This window comes from Saxophila tyrrhenica, assembly GCF_035928015.1.
Source record: "Saxophila tyrrhenica strain CCFEE 5935 chromosome Unknown scaffold_2, whole genome shotgun sequence".
Classification (NCBI taxonomy): Eukaryota; Fungi; Ascomycota; class Dothideomycetes; order Mycosphaerellales; family Extremaceae; genus Saxophila; species Saxophila tyrrhenica.
The window spans coordinates 1,936,252-1,956,286 of record NW_027041734.1 but is presented as its reverse complement, the minus strand read 5'-3'; the positions used below and the strand labels follow the sequence as shown (position 1 = coordinate 1,956,286).

At 54.4% G+C, this 20,035-nt stretch overlaps 5 protein-coding genes across 5 annotated transcripts; 3 read left to right on the top strand and 2 right to left on the bottom strand.

The window, feature by feature from the left end:
- Positions 1–290: 290 nt before the first annotated feature.
- On the bottom strand, positions 291–1,538 carry LTR77_001890 (uncharacterized protein; the record flags this gene model as incomplete). The annotated part of the gene is made up of 2 exons (XM_064799149.1): positions 291–1,172; positions 1,215–1,538. 2 exons carry the CDS (start codon positions 1,536–1,538, stop codon positions 291–293), a joined length of 1,206 nt encoding a protein of 401 aa, XP_064663476.1.
- A 1,028-nt stretch (positions 1,539–2,566) lies between these two features.
- Positions 2,567–3,823, top strand: LTR77_001889 (uncharacterized protein; the record flags this gene model as incomplete). Its single annotated transcript, XM_064799148.1, has 2 exons — positions 2,567–2,570; positions 2,625–3,823. The coding sequence occupies 2 exons, from the start codon at positions 2,567–2,569 to the stop codon at positions 3,821–3,823; spliced, it is 1,203 nt and encodes a 400-aa protein (XP_064663475.1).
- Positions 3,824–5,756: 1,933 nt separating this feature from the next.
- Positions 5,757–8,796, top strand: LTR77_001888 (uncharacterized protein; the record flags this gene model as incomplete). The annotated part of the gene is made up of 6 exons (XM_064799147.1): positions 5,757–6,570; positions 6,661–6,831; positions 6,880–7,813; positions 7,869–7,914; positions 7,964–8,059; positions 8,113–8,796. 6 exons carry the CDS (start codon positions 5,757–5,759, stop codon positions 8,794–8,796), a joined length of 2,745 nt encoding a protein of 914 aa, XP_064663474.1.
- A 1,129-nt stretch (positions 8,797–9,925) lies between these two features.
- Positions 9,926–12,520, bottom strand: LTR77_001887 (uncharacterized protein; the record flags this gene model as incomplete). Its single annotated transcript, XM_064799146.1, has 1 exon — positions 9,926–12,520. The coding sequence occupies one exon, from the start codon at positions 12,518–12,520 to the stop codon at positions 9,926–9,928; it is 2,595 nt and encodes an 864-aa protein (XP_064663473.1).
- A 3,767-nt stretch (positions 12,521–16,287) lies between these two features.
- On the top strand, positions 16,288–18,753 carry LTR77_001886 (uncharacterized protein; the record flags this gene model as incomplete). The annotated part of the gene is made up of 1 exon (XM_064799145.1): positions 16,288–18,753. The coding sequence occupies one exon, from the start codon at positions 16,288–16,290 to the stop codon at positions 18,751–18,753; it is 2,466 nt and encodes an 821-aa protein (XP_064663472.1).
- Positions 18,754–20,035: the final 1,282 nt, after the last annotated feature.

Below are 20,035 nucleotides of genomic sequence, written 5' to 3'. Positions count from 1 at the left end.
GAACTCTTCTTTTAGACGTTCTGGCATCAAAATGGCTCTGAGCGGCTGCAAGTCGACGGGAAACTAACGTCGAGCTCACAAGCTCCTCTGTATACCACGGCCGACAAGTAGCAGGGCACCCTTAGGATATTCAGAAGTAATCTTCTCAAGGCTACGACTGCATAAGACGACGGACCAGTGGAATAAGACAGAGAGTCTTCTAGCAGCATGATCCGAGCAAAACCCGGAGTAAAGGCAAGAGTCTCGCTCGTGCTACGCTAACATGGCTGCTCTGCTGTCTCTTGAAAAACTTACACCAAAAGACCTTGAAGCCATTCTTCATTCTCATCGCCGTCTTGCACCTCAAACGGTTCATCCAGTCGAGCCCAATCGAGCATCTTGCCCCAATACAGCCAACTGACCCAAGCATGTTCGTACCCTGGGTTACCGCCTTCATACGTCAGTCGTGCCTCAATCACCTTCGCGCCGTTTGCACCTTGCCGAACAACAACAGTATCCCATTCTGGGTCATCAGCGTTGCTGTCTTGGACGTCAGGCCGAGGCCGCTCATACCACTGACGTATCTCGCAGGGAGCAGTGAGGCCTTCGGCAAAGGTAAGAACGACCGCCTTGGAGACCGACGACTGCTGAAAGTAGATCTCTGGGCAGTGGCATGTGAACCCACTCGGCCAACCGGACAATGTTCGACGACCATGGACCATCCGCGGCATACCCTCTCGAACACCTTCAAAGACCATTCGCTGTAACGAGGGAATGCCCGTGAAAGGGACAATCTCATCCAACGGCATCGAATATCCATGTTGATGAGCGCTAAGGTATAGCACCAGGAGTTCGGAGAAGGGCAGTTCAGCGGACATCCCTGTGACCTGAGTTTGGGGCGTTGCTCCACGGTTGGCATCTCTGCGTGCGGCGACTTTGGCACTTCGTCTGCATTCTTCTGCGGCGTAACCTTGGCGCTGATACTCCCGAGCAACATTTTCGAAAAGAGCAGCACACAGCTGTCCTCGTGGAATTTCAAGCATCTTCAGCCTCGTGCATATTGGGAGCAAGACCGCTAGCGCTGCCTCTCGATCGCCATGCTTCCAGCGGACGTAGACCTCTTCTTCTTGATCGGAAGGGATGAAATGCGATGCCCGGACTGCTTGGTGAAACAATCGATCGATCGTACGGACCTGTATGTCCGATGCCGAGTCCCAGTAGAGGCCAGGTCTTACGGTTAAAGTTGGCTCAAACGTAGGCTTGGTCTGATATTGTGCGGTGTAGTAGAAGGCATGAATGGCCGCTGAATCAAGATGTCCTTCCAAAACCAGCTGGAGTATGGAATGGTAGAAATAGCTTGACGAAAGAGGAGCAATCGGGTGCACAATCGTGCGAAAGAATGACGAGATGTGAGGTCGACATATGTCCTGCAGTGCCGAGCTTAAAGACGAGATCCCAAGGAGTGCGGTCAAATCGTCAGATAGGAAGTGCGCGATGCGCCGCCAGGCCACGTGTGGAAGCGAGCAGACGTCGAGCGGCACTGTATTGTCGTTGGCCATGGCTGGCGACCGTCCGTCCTTGCTTCTCACCGCCTGCAGGTATTTTGGGGAAGTTTTTCCCGGGAGAGGGTAGGTGTCCACAGCGAGTAGACAGTTCGATGGGCTGGTCGGACACGACGGAATTCCAGCGTGCGCCATTCTTGCCCGGCGGCAGGGCCATATCAGCTCTGCAACGGCATCGACAAGGCAGCCTCTTGTGATGACTGTAGACTCACAGGGCTGAGCCGCAGTGCAAGATAGGGCTGAGGTTCAGCAAGTTCTGGCAAGCTGAAGATTGAATCTGCAAGAGTTCCAACTCTGTCGCAACAATCCATCAAGCTGACAAACCTCGCTTGCCTACGCACGCCTTTCGAGGCGCAGCAATCTAAGCCATGTCTTTGAACAGACAAGCCTTGTGCAGGAAGTGTCAAGCTTTTGGCCGCCACAAACGTTGGAATCATTGTCGAAACCATTGAGGCGCCCTGGCAGTATGATTCCAAACAAATGGTAGAATCCTGGCGGTCTGCTGCCATGAGTGCTGTCAGGCCATCCCCCCCGGCGACACTCGTCAAATACCACCATCGCACCGCCTTCTGTCGCTCATCCTTTCGGCGAGGATGGAAGATGCCACGACAGCGGACGCGTAATCCTCAAACCTTGTGTAGAGACCTGGTTCGAGGAGTCCGGACTTCCACGCCACGCTTGCGATCCTGAAACATCATCCCAGGCCCACCTGCACCGCGAGCTCCTACGTAAAGCTCCGTACATAAACCTCGCTCTTGCACCTCGATGCACGAGGCGTTGTGCAGTAAATTCTAACTCGGTGTAGCGGTCGTTCAAGAATAAAGGTGTGACATGTCTGTCCATTGAGTCCTCGTTGTCAAAGGCTGGGTTGTCAAGTCAACAGCCCGCATTCCTAATACGACTTCGAGCAGCGGAGCACCTCTTCGGTATCACGACAGCGACTGACGACTTCAACAATAATCGATTCGAAGGTCAAGAGCACAATGAAGATCACACATAGAAGCAGTGCGCTTGCGCTTGCAGCAATGGGTAAAGTTCATTCATGAATGAGCATACGTCCAGCACAAGCTGATCTCCAACCAGCTGTCGCCTCGCAAGCACAACATCTATCTAAGCAATGCTTCTCAGACGTCTGCTATCAGCTCAACATCCCTCAGCAGACGGCCAAATCAGGATCGGGCGACATCTTCTTCCAGATCTCCGGCCCGACCAGCTACTCATGGATCGGTCTGGGTCAGGGCTCACAGATGGCTGGCTCGAACATCTTCGTCGTCTACACCGATGGAAAGGACAATGTCACTCTGTCCCCTCGTCGCGGTACCGGCCACGTTGAGCCAGAGCACGATAGAAGTGCGAACGTCACTCTTCTCGAAGGCTCCGGCATCAGCAACGGCCGCATGGTCGCCAACGTCCTCTGCACCAACTGCGTGAAGTGGCAGGGCGGTAGCACCGACTTCTCCGGCAATAGCGGAGACTGGATCTATGCTTCTCGTCCTGGAGATGCGCTGGACTCTACGTCGGTGAGCGAAGAGCTCGAACAGCATGAGGCTAACGGCTCCTTCACGTGGGACTATGTGAAGGCGCAAGGTGGCAGCAGCGGTAACCCTTTTATCGCAGCACCGCAGGGATCACCCAGCCACACGGGCATGTCTTCTACTCCCACAGTGTCCTCAGGCACTGGGAACAGCGGCGCAGAAAGCAACACAGTCGAAGCATCATCAGACTCGGCCTCATCCTCTGACATGACCGCCACCGCACACGGCTCCCTAGCAGCAGTAACCTTCTTAGTGCTCTTTCCCGTGGGCGCCGCTCTGGTCCGCATTCCTGGTATCGGTGTCTGGATCCACGCTGGCTTCCAGATCTTCTCCTACTGCTGCTTCATCGCCGCCGCTGGGATGGGCATCTGGCTCGCCATGACCGAGAATCTGCTTGACCACGTTCACTCGATCATCGGGATGGTTCTGCTGGGGGTACTGTTCATCCAGCCACTCGGCGGTGTGCTGCATCATCGTGCGTACGAGGTCAAGCAGAGTCGAACTATCGTGTCATACATTCACATCTGGCTTGGGAGACTGGCGATTCTGCTGGGTATGATCAATGGTGGCTTGGGAATTCAGCTCCGTGGAGATGTGAAGCATGGGTATATCATAGCTTACAGCGTTGTCGCTGGGGTCATGGGCGTGCTTTTCTTGGCTGTCATCGCATTCGGAGAAGTGCAAGCGTCTCGGCGGCCTAAGACGGATGTTCGAGGGGATGTGAAGCAGGATAAGAGCCCTTTGTAGCCGTAGGAAGTCTGTAGGAGAGCTGATGCAAATAATCGAATTCTTGGCAATGGCTGTCTGAATTAATGTTGTTCCGGCCTAGTCTTTCCTTTGAAGGTCCTCCAAACCAAATGCCCGCGTTCTCGACGAACGTCACTCTCGGAATACAGTTCTCCAACAAGAGCTAAGAGTAGAAGGCTCCGCTCTCGCAGGCCATGACCAGCCCGAGGAACGTTGGTTGTGCGCTGAAGAGCATCTCCAAGCGCAGAAAGGTCCACTGACTCGTCCTCACGGGTATCAGGTGTCTCCGCGGCCATTGATGGTTCAGACCAGCGGTTCTCTCTTGTTCCGTGGTTGCCGTATTCAGAACAAGGTCTTTTCGACGCTGATCTAACCTTCTAGCCTTCCCACCCCATGGCAATTGGAAAGACAAATGTAACGATCCCAGTACCTCACATGCCTCCCTCGTGAAGACTTGCCTTGGTGGCTGGAGAAAGAACTTCCATCAGAGGTAGATTGCGCCATGCAGGTTGTCGTGTCAACCGTTGCCATCGATTCCGTGCAGTCCGTAGTGCATTCTCCCCTGTATCTCTTATTGTCGGCTCATCTCCAAGGTAGGCCATGCTCGAACACGGGCAGCTCCAGACAATTGATAGTGGAGTTGTGCGACGTTGGTAGCCAAAGTGGCAGTGGTAATACAAGCCGCTTGATGGATCATCCCAGCCGTACAATGCGTCCAAAGCACGGATACAACGTGGATACCCACATGTTGTCCATCGTGCCAGCTGGGAAGGAGGGAGGACCGGATGGGAACATGTGCTTTGTCGCGACGTGTTGATGTTGGGGAGTGGGACAACCGGTTGCTGTTCAGGCTTCCAGTAGCTCAATCCTGGCGGTCCATCACTTCATTGAGGTTGAAGCGCGGCCCAGAGCAGCTGCGGACACGACAGCGATGGTCTACGAGAGACCAGGATGACGACGGGGTTGCTTCCATCCCATGCCATGTTGTTCGCACGGACCCTCTCCGTTCGGAACGAGAAAAGCTTGAAGCGACATCAACACCGACCTCCGCTGGCAAACACATCTTCGAGTCCATCGGACCCACGGATGTCGACACGTGCCGTATAGCCAGCTGCGTATGCGGAACGGCTGCCATGTGCACCGCATGCTGGACGTTACACCCGCGCCATGCGACAATGAAGCCACTTCTCGTGCCTGTACCACTCCAGAAGACCTTTGTCCGGCAGCGTTGGTTCAGCTTGGTTCGAAGTCCCCAGTAAAAAGGTGTCGATCAGAGTCTTGTGGCATTGAGATGCTTGATCGTAGACTCACGTCTACCGCCGGGGCCGCAGCTTACAGGAACGCAATAACGTAGGACTATCACTGGATTACGTGGGCGAACATCCATGCGGTGCGTGGCTGGGAGATCGCATGCACAACGAGAACGATGTATGGAGCCACCTCTTCCGTACGACCCCAGCCATAGTACTCGAGGCTCCACCGCCCGCAACAACAATGACAGCAGCCCCTCTTCGTCAACAGTGCTTGGGGCTTGTGCTGCGCAGTGCCTGAAAACGGTTCGACTTGCACTGTCTTGGAGTCTGTTCCTATGCTGTTGCATCTCCATGCCGCTCTCCCAGATACGAAGTGCCTGATCGTCGCTATCCTTGGCACTGTTGTCCAACATCCGCATTATGCCACGGACAGGGCAATCGTGAACACATTGGATCCTGCTCGAATGTTTGTATCCACATCCATGTTTATCATCTGGGGCGTTGAATATGCTGTGTACACTATTGACCTCATGAGCAACAATCACAGCAAGGTACAAGTACTCGAAGTCTGCCACTCCTCCTCTGTCTCCTTCGAGCTCTCCACGCTTCTGCTCTCACTCGTTCCTCTCCGCTGTCAATTTTTTGACTCTCGTTCACTCGTTTGTCGTTGCTCACTCAGAATGGCGAAGCTCTCACTCCTCCTTGCCGGCTTGTGCATCAGCTCTGCAGTTGCTACGCCACGCGGTCGCAAGCGAGGCGACGGCTGGGGAAGTAATGACCAAGGCCATGAGACCGCGTCTGCCGGCTGGGGCGAAAGTCCAAAGAGACATGGCGGAAAGCCTTATGGTGGCCAGCCCGGGGGCTACGGAGAGTCTTCAGCCGAGACAAGTCCATGGGGATACGGCTCGACCGCCAGCTGTGCGGCCACCACCGTCTATCAGACTCAGAGTGCGTCCACGGTGACAGTGACCTCAGTTTCGACCAGCGTATCGACCAGCGTCGTCTCCGGCAAGGGCAGTACGGTTACGTTGCCGGGTTCGCTCACCACAATCTACCAAACCGGCAAAGGCAGCACAGTCACTCTTCCTGGAGCCACGCACACCTCGACCGTCGTTCAGTCAGCATCATGCAATGCTCCCGTGACGGAATGCGCATCTACGGTCACGCAAACCGACTACATCACCCGGTCTGCTCAAGGCTACAACTTTACGGCCACCGAAACTTCTGTCCTCACCCGTCCAGGTCGCACCATCACTGCTTATGAGTACGCTGACCCTTCTTCCTGTTCTCAATGCTCGCTAACCATTCGCCAAAGGACATCAACTCTGGACGTAACCATAACTTCGGTGTCGCACGCACCAGCCCGGACGTCTACTGTCACGTCTGTCGAGGAGACTACTGAGTACGAGACTCGAACGTTGGCGGGCACCACGTACACCAGCACCAGTGTTGAGCAGATCACTGTGCATGAGACGCAAACGAAGACACTTCCAGGTATGCCCTTTTTCGCTGAGCTCGTTGCTTGGAAGCAACCTTCATCTTCTGCCCATTCCCTCTCTTTGGCAGCATGCTGACTCAAGATAGTCGCCACAGAGACTCAAACTCAAATGATCACTTCCGAGTTCACCTCTACTTCGACAGAGACGCAAACACCAAGCACTATCTACAAGACGACAACGATCCCAGCAGGAACAATCACTCGCACGTCCGTGGAGCAACAAACAGTCACTCAGACGGAAATCTCCACTGCACCAGGTAAGCAGATATCCCATGAGCCCTTTTGCTATGCTGACCCAAGAGCAGCTGCGAGCGAGACCGAATTCCAGACTATCACCTCCGCCTACACTTCAACGACGACCCAAACTCAAGCGCCTTCGACCGTCTATAAGACGACGACGCTTCCAGCTGGCCCGCCTCAGACCATTGTCGTTACATCGACTGCTCCAGGACAAACCATCACCAGCATTTCTACTGCTCCAGGAGCCACAGAAACGGAATACCGCACTATTACTTCCGCATACACGTCGACTACCACGCAAAATCAAGCGCCCTCGACTATTTACCAAACAAAGACGCTCCCTGCCGGTCCCCCACAAACAATCGTAGTGACTTCGACTGCTCCAGCTCAGACCATCACGAGTGTCTCCACAGCTCCAGCTGGACCGCCTCAAACGATCGTCGTCACCTCAGTCCAGCCTGGCACCACCATCACAAGCGTTTCGACGGCACCTGGCGCGGTAGAGACCGAGTACAGCACGATTACGTCTGCATACACCTCGACGACCACAGAATATCACGCCCCGACAACAGTTTATCAAACCAGCACGCTTCCTGGATCTGTCACGACTTCCACGGTTACTCTTCCCGCCGGCCCTCCACAGACAGTCGTCATTACTTCGACTCAGCCTGGCGCTACCATCACGAGCATCAGCGTCTCGACCGCTCCAGCGGCGACGGAGACTCAATACAGCACAATCACATCCGCGTACACCTCAACTACGACAAAGTACCAAGCTCCAACCACCATTTACGAAACCAGCACGCTTCCGGGATCGGTCACGACTTCGACTTTTACGCTTCCAGCTGGACCACCGCAGACCATCGTCACCACCGAGACGTTGCCTGGCAAGACTATTGTCAGCACGGAAACTCTTCCGGCGTCCACCGTGGTGCAGACGACCAGCATTACGAGCGAGTTCACCACCACGATCGTATCTACTGAGGCGCCGTCGACTGTGTACGTTTTCACATCATCCCACTTACTATGCTACCAATTCTCATCTTCTCTCCAGCTACGAGACCAATACCAGCACTCTGCCTGCGTCTACGATCACCGAGGTATGCTTGTCCAGCGAGCTACCCGTAAACCATGCTGACATCAATCTAGATCTCTACCATCTGTGAGACCAGCACCATCACCTCTGCATCAACTTCGACATCCACGGTCTATGAGACCTCGATCGTCTCAACTCCGGTCTACAGAGTAAGCATCCGCCCGTAGAGTTACCAATTGGACATCGCTGACCTTTCTGGCAGACTTCTACGGTGACCGAAGCTCCCAGCACGCAATACGTTACGAGCACGGCAACTGAAGACATCACGATCACTCAAATCTCTCGCGGTCCCGGCTCGACCGTTTATCAAACCCGCACCGACGTTGAGAGCCTCACCGGATACATCACAGTGACTTCCGTCTCCACAGCCAGCGCTTTGCCCATCACCATTACAAAGTTCGGAGGATACAACACCACCTGCAGCGCCGTCCCAAGCGGCCCAGTCTCGCCTCCGGAGACGTCTACAATCACAATCACCGCTCCTGGCGGCCAGACAACCAAGACCATCGTGGACTCGACCACCTGCCCGAGCGCTGGCGTCTCAACGACTACGTCAACCACCACCTGCTACGAGACCAAGACGCAAACAACTTGCGCACGCATCCCCAGTGGATCCGTGAGCCCGCCGCAAACGACCACGATCACGGTCTCGGCTCCCGGAAGCGTCTCGACGGTGTACGCCACATCATACAAGACATCCACGGAAACCGTTTCCGGACCCGGCACGACCGCTACCATGACAGGGAGCGCGGAGTGCAGCACCACCGGCGGCGGGGGCCCATCAAGCTATCCGAGCCCGGTGTCCTCGAGCCCGGCAGGACCGGCAGGATACCCTACTGGTGGCCAGCATGGTGGAGGATGGGGTAAGAGCAGTTCTGTTTGGTGATGATGATGAAGCCGCAAATGATGGCTATGAGGGTTGATGATGTATGATTAGATATGTGAACATAGATTAGACCGGATGGCTCTTCGGAGACGTAATATTAATGGTCATGATTGCATTCACTTGGGACCATCAAATCCTTCTCTTTATCAGATGCCTCCCGACCCAAGTCCAGCCAGAGATTGTACAGCGGAAAGCGCCGCCATTAGTACTCTTGCTGGAACGCTTCCTTCCTTCTTTCCCGCAGCGCAGTTTGGATTCTGGCCATCGAAGTCTCCTGTCGCCAGTTCGAGCATTACGTATAGTGAGTGCGTCGAGAGCTCTTGGTCCGTCGTTGAGCAGCGAAAGGGAACAGCTTTGTGAGCCCTCGGCAGCGAGTGCCAGCACCTAATAGCCGCTGAACCAGAGTCTGTTCTTTGCGGCAGGAGGTATAAGAAGGGAGTGAACAGGTGAAAGGAGCATATCCATGGTCAGCCTGTGCAATGGAGGCAGAACTTGCCAAAATCACTTCAGCACCGCGCAGGATGCTTTGAGGAGCTTCGCAGTGCAGCTGAGCAACAAGGGGATGAGCAGATCGACCACGTAATGGGCGTGAAAAGGGTGTAGGACACGGAGAACGAGAAAAGCAGCAAGAGCATCGAGAAGAAATGTAGATACTACCGGTGTTCTGACTGCTGAGTGGTTTCTCGTACGGACCTCTGGAAGCTCTCGCCCTTACCAACTAAAGCGAACGGTAAGAGCGTAGACTTGAGCCTCCATATTTGCTAAGCGATGCACCTTTAGAGAGCAAATGACGCAGGTGTCTCTCTCTCTTGCCACAATCACTTCAGAATTGCGGGGGATGGTTTGAAGTGCTTCTGAGGAGTAGAGCAACGTAGAGATGAGTGGTCGACCGCGTGATCAGCATGAAGGACATGTAGCACACGGAGAACACCAAGAACATGGAGAGCACCAAGAACATAAGAGAAAAACCGAGAGCAATTGGAACGCAGAGATCTGGTCGACGATGAAAAAGATGAAACCAGCCAAGAACACTACTGGTCAAAGGTCATGATGAATGCAGCATGGGTATCATAACACACACATCCTTCCACGTCCGTCCACCGCACCTTACCAATTCCCTTCTGTGCCATCAAACAACCTTCACCTCCCTCTCCCCCAAAACAGCCGCCCGAACCTGCAACACCGCAATAACCTCCAGCACAAACTCCTGCAACACCACCACATTCGTAAGCACGTGGTTGAGACTCGCCTTCCTCACCTCTTCGCCCTCACCTGCGACGTCGACACCTTCACCCGCTGCAGCCTTGTTCACCGGGAACTTGATCGTCTGCATGAGCACATCAGTCGTACTCGGCGTCTCAGGCGGCGGCGGTAAGAACACAGAGGACTTCGCAGTGGGCACAGCAACGGGAGTCGAGCTACTCCTCTCCTCACCATCGCCAGCCTTGCGTGTTGGCGATGACGACGCGACAAGGCTGGCAGGCGATCCATAACCGGTTGCCTTGCCCGTAGCAATCGCAAGGCTGGAATGACTGGAACTACGGCTGTGATTGGTCGCCTTGTTCGGTACTTCGAGAAAAGTAGCCTGAGTCGGGCTCGCGACAGATGAAGGCGGATGGCTTGCTGTATCGTGGCCGGTGGCTTGCAGCATGTGCTTCCGCCCGGAAATGAGGTGGTCGAGGTTCGGAATGGTGGCGCGAAGGGCGTCGAGCTCGGAAGCGAGGGCTTGCAGGGTGGTGTGGATGAGTGGTGCGGTGGTGTCGGACCAGGTGGGGGGATTGGCGGCCTTCTTGACGGCGGATAGTGCGGCATTTTCGTCTTCGTCGAGGTGGGCGTGCCAGTCTCTTTGCGAACCAGGTGTGGTGGGGTCTTTCGGGTAGTTCGAAGGGTGGACGGCGAGCCAGCCATCAAGGCGCACTTCGACGCAGAGTGCGATGCAGATGATCGCTTGCGTGAGGCCGAGATTGACGTCCACGCTATTCGTGAAAAAGGTTGCCAGCAGATCTCGCATAGCTCTGAGGAGATGGTCTTCTTGGGGGAGTCGATAACAGCCGATCTGCTTGGAACCATGCTGCTCAGGCTTCGTGTCCAGGAAAGGTATCTGAGCTTCGATGACGAGTCGAGTATCCTCAGTAAGGCCAGCATAGGCACAGTCGACCTCAGCTCCGTGGTGAAATGAAGTGGCAATGGCATTCAGCTTCTCCAACTCCACATCGAGAGCTCCAGTAGTCCTCCCAACAGCATCTCGTCTGCAGCTTTGCACATTCAGCAGCGTACCGAAAGCAAAGTTCTTCTGCCTGTTAAGCAATGTAGAAGCGAGCTTGAGCGCCGCAAATACTGACTGATCATTCTTCGAGGTGACGTTGTTCATGATGAGGTCGACCAGATTGAACAAACTAGGCTCCACGGCGTCATTAGGGTCATTTGGTGTCGTCAGAAGCATCAAGCTCTGCCGCCTCCGAGTAGCATTTGGTGACCGAGGTGTGGTGGGTGAAAGTGGTGCCTCCTGGACGGCAGGTGAGCTTCCTTCAATGGCCAGGAGATACTCGAGCATCATGTTCATCAGGTCGGGATACTCTAAGGATTCTAGCATTGCTGTCATGTACGTAAGCACTGCGATAGAGCTTCCAGCATCAGTGTCGCTTGACTGCAGTAGCGAAGGGTACAGAAGTTGCCTCAAGAAGAGTATCTGAAAGTGGTCAAGAAGCGTCTGCTTGACATCTGCGCTGCTACAATGGTCAAGCACATCCTGCCAGAATGCAAGATACGACAAGAAGGTGGCCATGTGACTTCGATGTCGTTCCGAAAACGCGCTCTCGGCGGTGGCGCGCGGGTGCGTGGTACTGTAATCGCTCATAGCAAGAACAGCCGGCAGAGTCGCGTCCGGATGCAGGATACTGAGCTCTCTGTTGAGCTGGCTGTAGAGTGCTCCAAGGCCAGAAGCCATCAAAGTTGGAAGATCGCTGGAAACCACCCACTGCTCGAGGTCGTCTGATCTCCCGGTGGCTTCGAAGATGTAAAGCAGTCCAGTCCGAGCGAAGTCGCCGATGCGGCCATCGTGGTGTACGCGGTCGATGAGCAGGTAGCATAGTGGGAAGTCGTCTTTCTGCGTAATGCCCACGAAGCTCTTCTTCTCAGTCAAGAAGACATCCTCAAGCTCTGGCTTCACAGAGGACTGGAACCAAGAGGACAATATCTCCGGTTGTAGCCGTATCTTAGCTGAGATGGTGAACAGTAGCTCCAGTATCGCCGTCTCGGTATCAATGGTCACCAATACTGTCCCACTCTCCACCACCTTCCTGACCAGCCGCATCAAGCTCTTAGCAAACGCCGCGCTGGACAGGAAGTCCTCCTCCTCGCTGTCCACGAGGGCCGCATATACAGCCACCGTCGACTGTATGATCGGCTCATGCTGGGAGACTGTTGCTGCTCGAGCGCAGACGGCATACACCTGGTTTGCCGCGACAAACTGCAGGCATGGGTGTGGTATGGGCGCTCGTGCTTCCTCTCGTATGAGGGTGACCACCTTTCCAAGGCATGATTGGAGTTGGTCGAGAAGTGGTCCTTCGCTGGTCAGGTTCCGCGGCCGGTTGCAGAGTTGGAGGATTGTGTGGTAGACGCGTTTGAACTTGGCAAGGCGCAAGAGGGGGTCGTTGGCGGCGGCTTTTGGTACCGGCCGCTTGGGAGCATTTCCGCCTCCAAGAAACCCCCATACCCACTCCATCCAGAGCAGCGCATGGTGGACATTAGCGATAAAGTGCACTGTACGCAATTGCAACACATGTAGTTACTTTTAGACGCGCCTGATTGGTCAATCGGCCCTCCGAAGCTCCGATCATTTCTGCCCCTCAACGCACCCTCCCTCATTCTGTACGAGCCCCCAATAGTTGAACTCTTGATATCATCACAGCCCGATCATTCGAAGATGCGTTGCCTATGTAAGCGAAACAGACCGGTAAGATGCACTCATCAGCAAGATTGGACTCTCCCAATCCTTTAAGCTCTTGGATCATGCAACGAGCCACTTGAAAATGAGCCTCCCTCGTACCATATGCTACTCGAAGCTCTCATTCTGGCTGCATTTTTTTCCCATCATGTTCCCAATCGACACTTTCTCGAACTCCTACATAAGGCAGCCGCTTGCTTCAAAATCCCTTCGGAAACAGGGAAATACGCCTGTCTTCGGCGGCCGCCTTCGGTACTGGTGCTATGGCATGCGTAATGGCGGGGGCCGGGGCATCTGACTGGCTCTAGCACGCGGCTGACTTCGGTCTTTAGTCTAGGGGTCTTTGCGTTAAATACAGTCGTGGCACCCAACCTCATTCGGACTCCAGCATTCTCGTCATTAGCAGATCAGCATAACGAAGACCTCGCTACGTGTCTGCTGCGCGCAATTAAGTGTCCTCGACCGACAGCTAATCTTCCCTTCACAGTCAAGCTTGTCCGGACGCGATCTCAACACCAGACCCCCGCTCTCAGTCGCCGTTGACGCGTTCGCTGTACAATCTGAGGCACACAGGCTGGCACGCCTTTGAATGGCTCCATCAACGCGTCGAATGCAGGCAGAGAATGGCGCCTTTTGAACGCCTCCAATATTGTTCCGGACGTGCCACTACTTGTGTGCTCATACCGCCTAGCTTTGCTGACTCCAAGGCCGAATAGAGATATATGGACGTCGTGGTTTCTGGCCACTTCGTCGATGATAGGAGAGCGGATCTAGCTGGGGCGTAAGAGAGAATTGCACCATGCTTGCGGGGAATCGTCCAAGTCTACGACGTTACGCTATCGAGCACTACGAAAGCCATCTCTGCGAAGACCCGGTTCGTTTTCTCCACGCCCTGGCAATCGCGAAAACACCAGCCACGTCCTGCCGGCCGCATCAGCCACAAAGTTCTCGAACACCACGCGTTCAGCGACATGGAAGTCAAAATCTCAAAGGAGGCAAATCTTTTCCAAAGCAGTGAGTGCGCCAAAACTGGTCGTCGGCTTCCCGAGACTGCTAACCAGTCAGGCAACGCAACACCCGCAGGTACACTGTCACCGACCGGCTCTTCTCAGAGTCTCAACCTCGAGGTGTACATGCAAGGACCTCATCATTCAAATTTCGACACGGTAGGTGCAGCCACGCCGAAACACGCCGAAAATCCGCCGCTCTTCGACGCATAGCACTTGCGCGGACGTGCCTCAGGCGGCCGACTGACAGCTTGGCAAACCATTGGTATGCCTGCCCGCATTCTCGTGACCGGGTCATACCTCCGCTATCGAGGCAAGGCGATGCATTCACGTCCGCATCAGGTGACTCCAATAGTCGCTTTGCACTCGGGCCGGGAATATGAAAGCGTCGGACGCCAATTGCCAGCACACGGCATAGTGTTGGGATCCTAAGGACATGATAAGTGCCGTGCTACCGGAAGATCACGAATTCTGCGTGCGACCATCTTGATTGGACGTTCCCGGGGTGCTTAGGCGACCTTCAGACCGGTGTGTCCTGGAAGCTGTTCAGGCTACCATGTTCTGGCTGCCCTGGAGGTTTTGGTAGAAAGAACGGTACAATAGGTCCACAGAGCCTTGTAGCATATGGGTCTCTGCACCACGAGCGACTGGCAGATGTATCTCAACTATCCAAGATACGTGACCTGTCCCCGCCCAGGGAACGAACACCATCACAGCATGCGCACTGCCTCCAGTGCGCAGTACACAGACTAAGCGCAAATGTATTCGTGCCACACTCAAGCCAGCAAACCCCGGAAGTGCCGCGCCATGATACCACGCCCAAAAGTCCGCGGTGGCTTGCAACAGTATGACATCCACGCTGTGCACCGTTCGAAGCATAATGTACGGTAATATGCGTTGAACGGAGAAAAGGAGCAAGCTCGACAAGCTCCGGCTGTCGTACTCGCAACAACGCAGAAGACTTCCTGCGGGGAGTGCGCTCTTCTTGCAGTGCGACTTTGCGAACCACCCCGAGTGCGCCTTGCGAAAAAGGTTGAGCATATTTTCGTCACGCTGTCGCAAACAGCGTAGCTTGTACCTGAGCTCTATGCAGGCAGAGCTTTGCAGAAGTGCATTCGATATTGGTCGTGCATGCGTCCAGCATTGACCTACTTCGAAAAGCTGTGGACTGGACATTGTACTCCGGCTGCAAATTGGTGTCCCCAGAAAGCTTTCTCGTTCGCCCGTACTCGTCGCCTTGCGCTCGGCGGCTCTGGTTATGCCAGCCGTCCAGTCGGCGATATGACAGTCAGTCAAATCGAGAAGCTCGGCACCCGTCATGTGAGAGAGATCCAAAGCCTCTCCACGGCTCCGGCGTCTCCTGGAATCGTAAGGTAGCCAATCCCACCCACATTCTTACTCAACCAGATTGCCCAACGCTGCCACTCAGAAACTCTTCGCTCTCCAAAGGTGCCACGTTGGTCTTCTTGTAGAATCCTGCAACGCCCGTTGGCTCTTTCAACGCTGAAATCTGTAGGACTTCCCGGTGCTGTTCCAGTGTTCTTTGGATCGTGGCCAGTAAATTCTATACATAACGCCGTCTGTGCACTTGCGGGCGAGTCTCTGATGACCATGAAACCGAGACTGCAGGCATATGTGTCGGTGCCAGTGGAGCATCATCATGCCGTGTGCATGCGAGACGGCGTCAAGGCAACTCCCCGAGTGTATTGGCGTATGATCAAAGCATCTTTGCCTGCTTGCATCAGGAATTGTTCTCGGCGAAACAGAGGTCCTTGTTCAAACTGCCACTCGGACGCTGTCAATGGAATTGTCTGAATAATAGTCTTTTCTTCGGAGCTTCGCCGCTGGTTTTTAAGATGCCACTAAAGACACGAGCACAACCGTTGCGCATAGAATACTGGGCATGTCTGCCTTCAACGGGTGTCGCTACCCGCAATCGGGTCCAGGTGCATCACCTGACCTGTTGTGCGAACCAGTTGCCTTCCTCGCCTTCTCCCCCCGGCTTCCACAGGAGCGGTCAGCTCTGCGATTGGACAGTCGGGCAAGATCGTTGGGATTACTTCAAAGCTGTGGCAGGCTGAGGCTACCTACCCTCTTTGTGGTTCGCATCATGGTTTAAAAGTTCCTTCCCTCTGCTCATGATCTGACCTTGTGTACTTCAATTTGCACAGCTGATGCTGTGGCGCCCAAGTGCTCCCTGATTTCGTACGGTGGCAACACCGTGCTCGGTTAATGCGCAGATCGCCAATCAGAATATTACACTGTTCGAACTTCGTCCATGAGCCACCATGAGCAAACCTCCAAGGGGCCCCGGTTGCGCCCAAAGCACACCAACATTTCTACAGAATCCCAGCTTTTAGCGAACAATGATGGACACGGCGGAAATTTTGACTTTTCAGGCGAGACGGATGGGAGCGGAGACGGTGGCGAGGCTGATACATACGAGTCCTTGTAAGCACTTCGCATCTCACTCAGACCAACGTCAAGGGCCCTTTGGACAAGGCGACAGCATCACTGACTGGGGAAAGGCGTTTGGGAATGCTCAGCCGTGGATTTAATGCGAGAGTTACGTCTTCCGCTGGAGATACCGACAGCAGTGATAGCGATGAGTCCATGAACAACCATGGCGGCAATCGAACGCCAATACATACTCCGCCAGCCTCTGAGGATGGATCTGAGGATGGATCTGAGGATGGATCGGAATCACCCGAGACGATTGACGAGTTTGCTGGAATCTCACTCGAAGACAGACAGCCGGAGGTGTTTCCATCAAGTATAGAGGATCCACGATCCACGACCGCGAACTCCTCAAGGTCTTCAAAGCGCCGTGCAAGCAGTCCACTGGTAAGGTCGCCCGCGAAGCAAACACCAACGAAGGCCACGTTCCCGGCTCGTGCCACCTTCGACAACAGAGGTCGTACATGTCCCCCGCAAAGTAGCCTTGGTGGCCCCTCTCCCACACGGCAGCCTCCTGTTTGGACCGCAGACAAGTTGCCTGAGGCTTCAGTTGATCTTGACCTTGCTTCTGAAGAAGATGTGAAACGTCCTCGACGAGAACAACCCCCAAATGCGGAGGAGACCGAGGCCCAAGATGAGTATTGCCCAGCTACTGCCTGTGAACCGGCTTTGGCGAAGCGCGGACAACTGGTTCTCCAGCCGATCTCGTCTCCAATCTCTCAGGACCAGCTCGCCGTCGAGATCAAAGGCATCTACGCCGGCCTGGTCATGGTTGAGGCAAAGTGCATGAACATTGACGCGGCTCAGTCCAAGTCTGACGCAAAGGAGCTCGAACCAGAGCAGTGGCAAGCCTTGATCGCACTCCATCGGACGCTCCTGTATGAACACCACGACTTCATGATGGCCACGCAGCACCCAACTGCGAGCCCCGCCATCAGCAATCTGGCAGCCAAGTACCATATGCCCGCTCGGATGTGGCGCCACGGCATTCATTCCTTCCTGGAAGTGCTCAGACATCGCAGGCCAGCGTCTCAGGAGTACATGCTGTCGTTCATTTATCTCGCCTATCAGATGATGGCGCTCCTGTTCGAGACAGTGCCTGTCTTCACCGATACGTGGATTGAATGCTTGGGCGACATCGCGCGCTACAGAATGGCCATCGAGAACGACAAGGAGATTCATACGCTGTGGGGAAGTGTTGCCAGTCGTTGGTACAATACGGCCTCGGACAGACACCCTTCAACCGGGAGACTCTACCACCACCTTGGAGTACTCGAGAAGCTCAGCGCGCGCAAGCTGTCCTTGTACGCGAAGAGTCTAACGTGCAGCAGTCCATTCCAGAACGCTCGAGATTCGTTAATGACACTGTGCGGACCAATAGCTCGAGGCGACCCAGCCATTCAATTCGCCAATCCTGGAGTCGAAGCTGCAATGTTGACCTTCCACGCAACAGTTCTGACCGGAGACGCAGACTCCAAACGACTGAAAAGTCTTTCGCTCCAGGCAGTTTCGCTCCTCCAGTCGGAGCCCACTGCGAGCCTGTCGCACATGGGCATCTTTGTTACTGTTACTTGCGTCTCTCATGTCTTGGAGTTCGGGTCCGCTTCCAATGTGCTCTGGCAGTCTTTCGTTCCGACCGGTGTTGCTGCATCCGCCGGCCAACTTACGTCAGGTGTTTTGCCGAAGGGTGACACCAGTATCTCTGGTGTCTCTTATGTCTCTGGTGTCGCTGGTGTTCATGGTGTTCCTGGTGTCAACAACTCCGCTCGCTCAACATGCTCTACTGTCGTTCTCGACCATTGCTACGCCGTCCTCAACTCTTTCGTCGAACGTCCAACAGACCAGAAATCGCTGCCGGACCTGCTACCTTCAATTCATACGATCCTTGTCTGGCTGAACAGCATTCAATCTCTTGACTTTTCAAAGCTTGGACATTCTACCACATACACGAAAGATCGGCTCATCTCAAGCTTCTCTTGGAATGGACTGGCCAGGTTTCTGAACCACTTGCTGGCTGAGACGCCTGTGGAAGACATCACTATCGCTCGTGCTCGGGGAAAAGATTTCTTCTGGGCGCCGTCGGATGGCAGACCAAAGCTCCTGCCAGAGGATCATTACATGCGAGGACTTGCGTGGACAATACCTTACTTCCCTCCCGGCTGGTTCGGTGGACTGAGTGATGATGATGAGGATCGATATGCTGAAAGCATTTCCGTACATCAAGCGCGGGCTGCCAGAGTGCAAGGGCTAGCCATCAGACTGGCAGGCCACAACACCCCTCTTCAATTCGACCACTTGTCGAGGAAGTTCCGCGCTCCTGCCAGAGCGGTCCCAAGTCCCAGAGACCCCGTGTCGTACAGCCCGATACTTGACAGCAAGTACAAGACGTCAGAATGGACTCGGAACGCCGGACACCGCCATATGGTCAGTGTTGGCCCAGCCGCACCCAGGGACGCAGAACCTGGCTCGTCTCCGATGATACATTATCCAATACCAAAGCATTCCTTTCGTGGTGCTAAGAATATGCAACATGGTCGACCAGAATAAGTATATCTTGCCCATCCTTTGAAATCTCGCCTGACCAGCCGACTGACACTTCCAGTTTGCGGGATGAAAGATGCTTTGCGACTCGCAGAGTATGTGTCCTTACGTTGAGACCTCGATGTTGGTGCTGCAAACACTTTCAACGATGCTGCCGATGTTTGGGATGGGACGGCGCCGCGTGCGAGACATCTTTACAGGGCATGGCAATGGGACAGGCTTGCAGTACTTCGATTTTGACTTCTCAGAAAAGAAACGAAAAAAAGGTGGCGGGATGGGGTCTTTGCGTTGATGTTTGCTGGCCGCTGATGTATGATGAAGGTGGTAAGACCATTATCAAGACTGGTTTACTGCCGACGATTCCTCGACAGCAGGACGACTGGTGAGTGGAGGGTTGCTTGTACCCAAAACCATGGAATGTTCTCTGATCCGAGAGCAATGAGATATGATGAGTCCGCTGTTGGAGGCCGGCTGGTCTTGACAGTGCGTTCACGGAGGTTGGGCAGGAGAAGAAGACTCGGTGGTCAAACACAGAGCAACTAAATATATAGGTGGCAGACGAGGGGAAGAGGGATAAAGAGGATCGTCGGCGCGTCATAACCGCGTCGACATTGGTGGTCAGACTCAACGCAGTGGCCGTGGTGGAGGGAGTATGAAGGACCAACGTGGACGATAAATAAAGATTGGTAAACAAATGTTAGAGTAGTCGAGGCTTCCACAGCCTGGGGGAAGACGCCAGAGGAGAGCGCGCGCAGACGAACAGAATTATACAACATTGAGAGCATTCCATAGGTCTAATGACCAGCTCTTCGAATGATGGTGCTCACTCTGTTCATCTTTTGACCCGTCCGTCCTGATGCCCATGCGAATGCAAGATCAATGAGCACGAAGGCTTGAACTGCATCGAATGCTGAGGGGAAAGTTGGCGAACAATTGTGGGCATCACGCTCGGAACGATGTCGTTCACTTTTGTGATCAATTTTTTAGTAGTCGCTAGCAAGATCGTACCTGAGTACTTTTGGCTTATCACTCATCAAGGTACACATGACGCGACTGAGGCTTTTTGGAAACGACCTGAGGCAAACAGCGTTGTGGGTCAACGAGGCGTATGATGAGTGCTACACCGAGCCAGCAACTTGAGACCGGTGGAGGACACTCGAACCTGGTGTGCATCTACGGGCACGCCCTGCTCGGTTCAATCGGACATCCTCCCCATATCGCAACACGCGCAACGGAACGAGCAAGCAAGGCAAACTTGCTGAACCCATTTGCTTGCGCTGCGAACGAG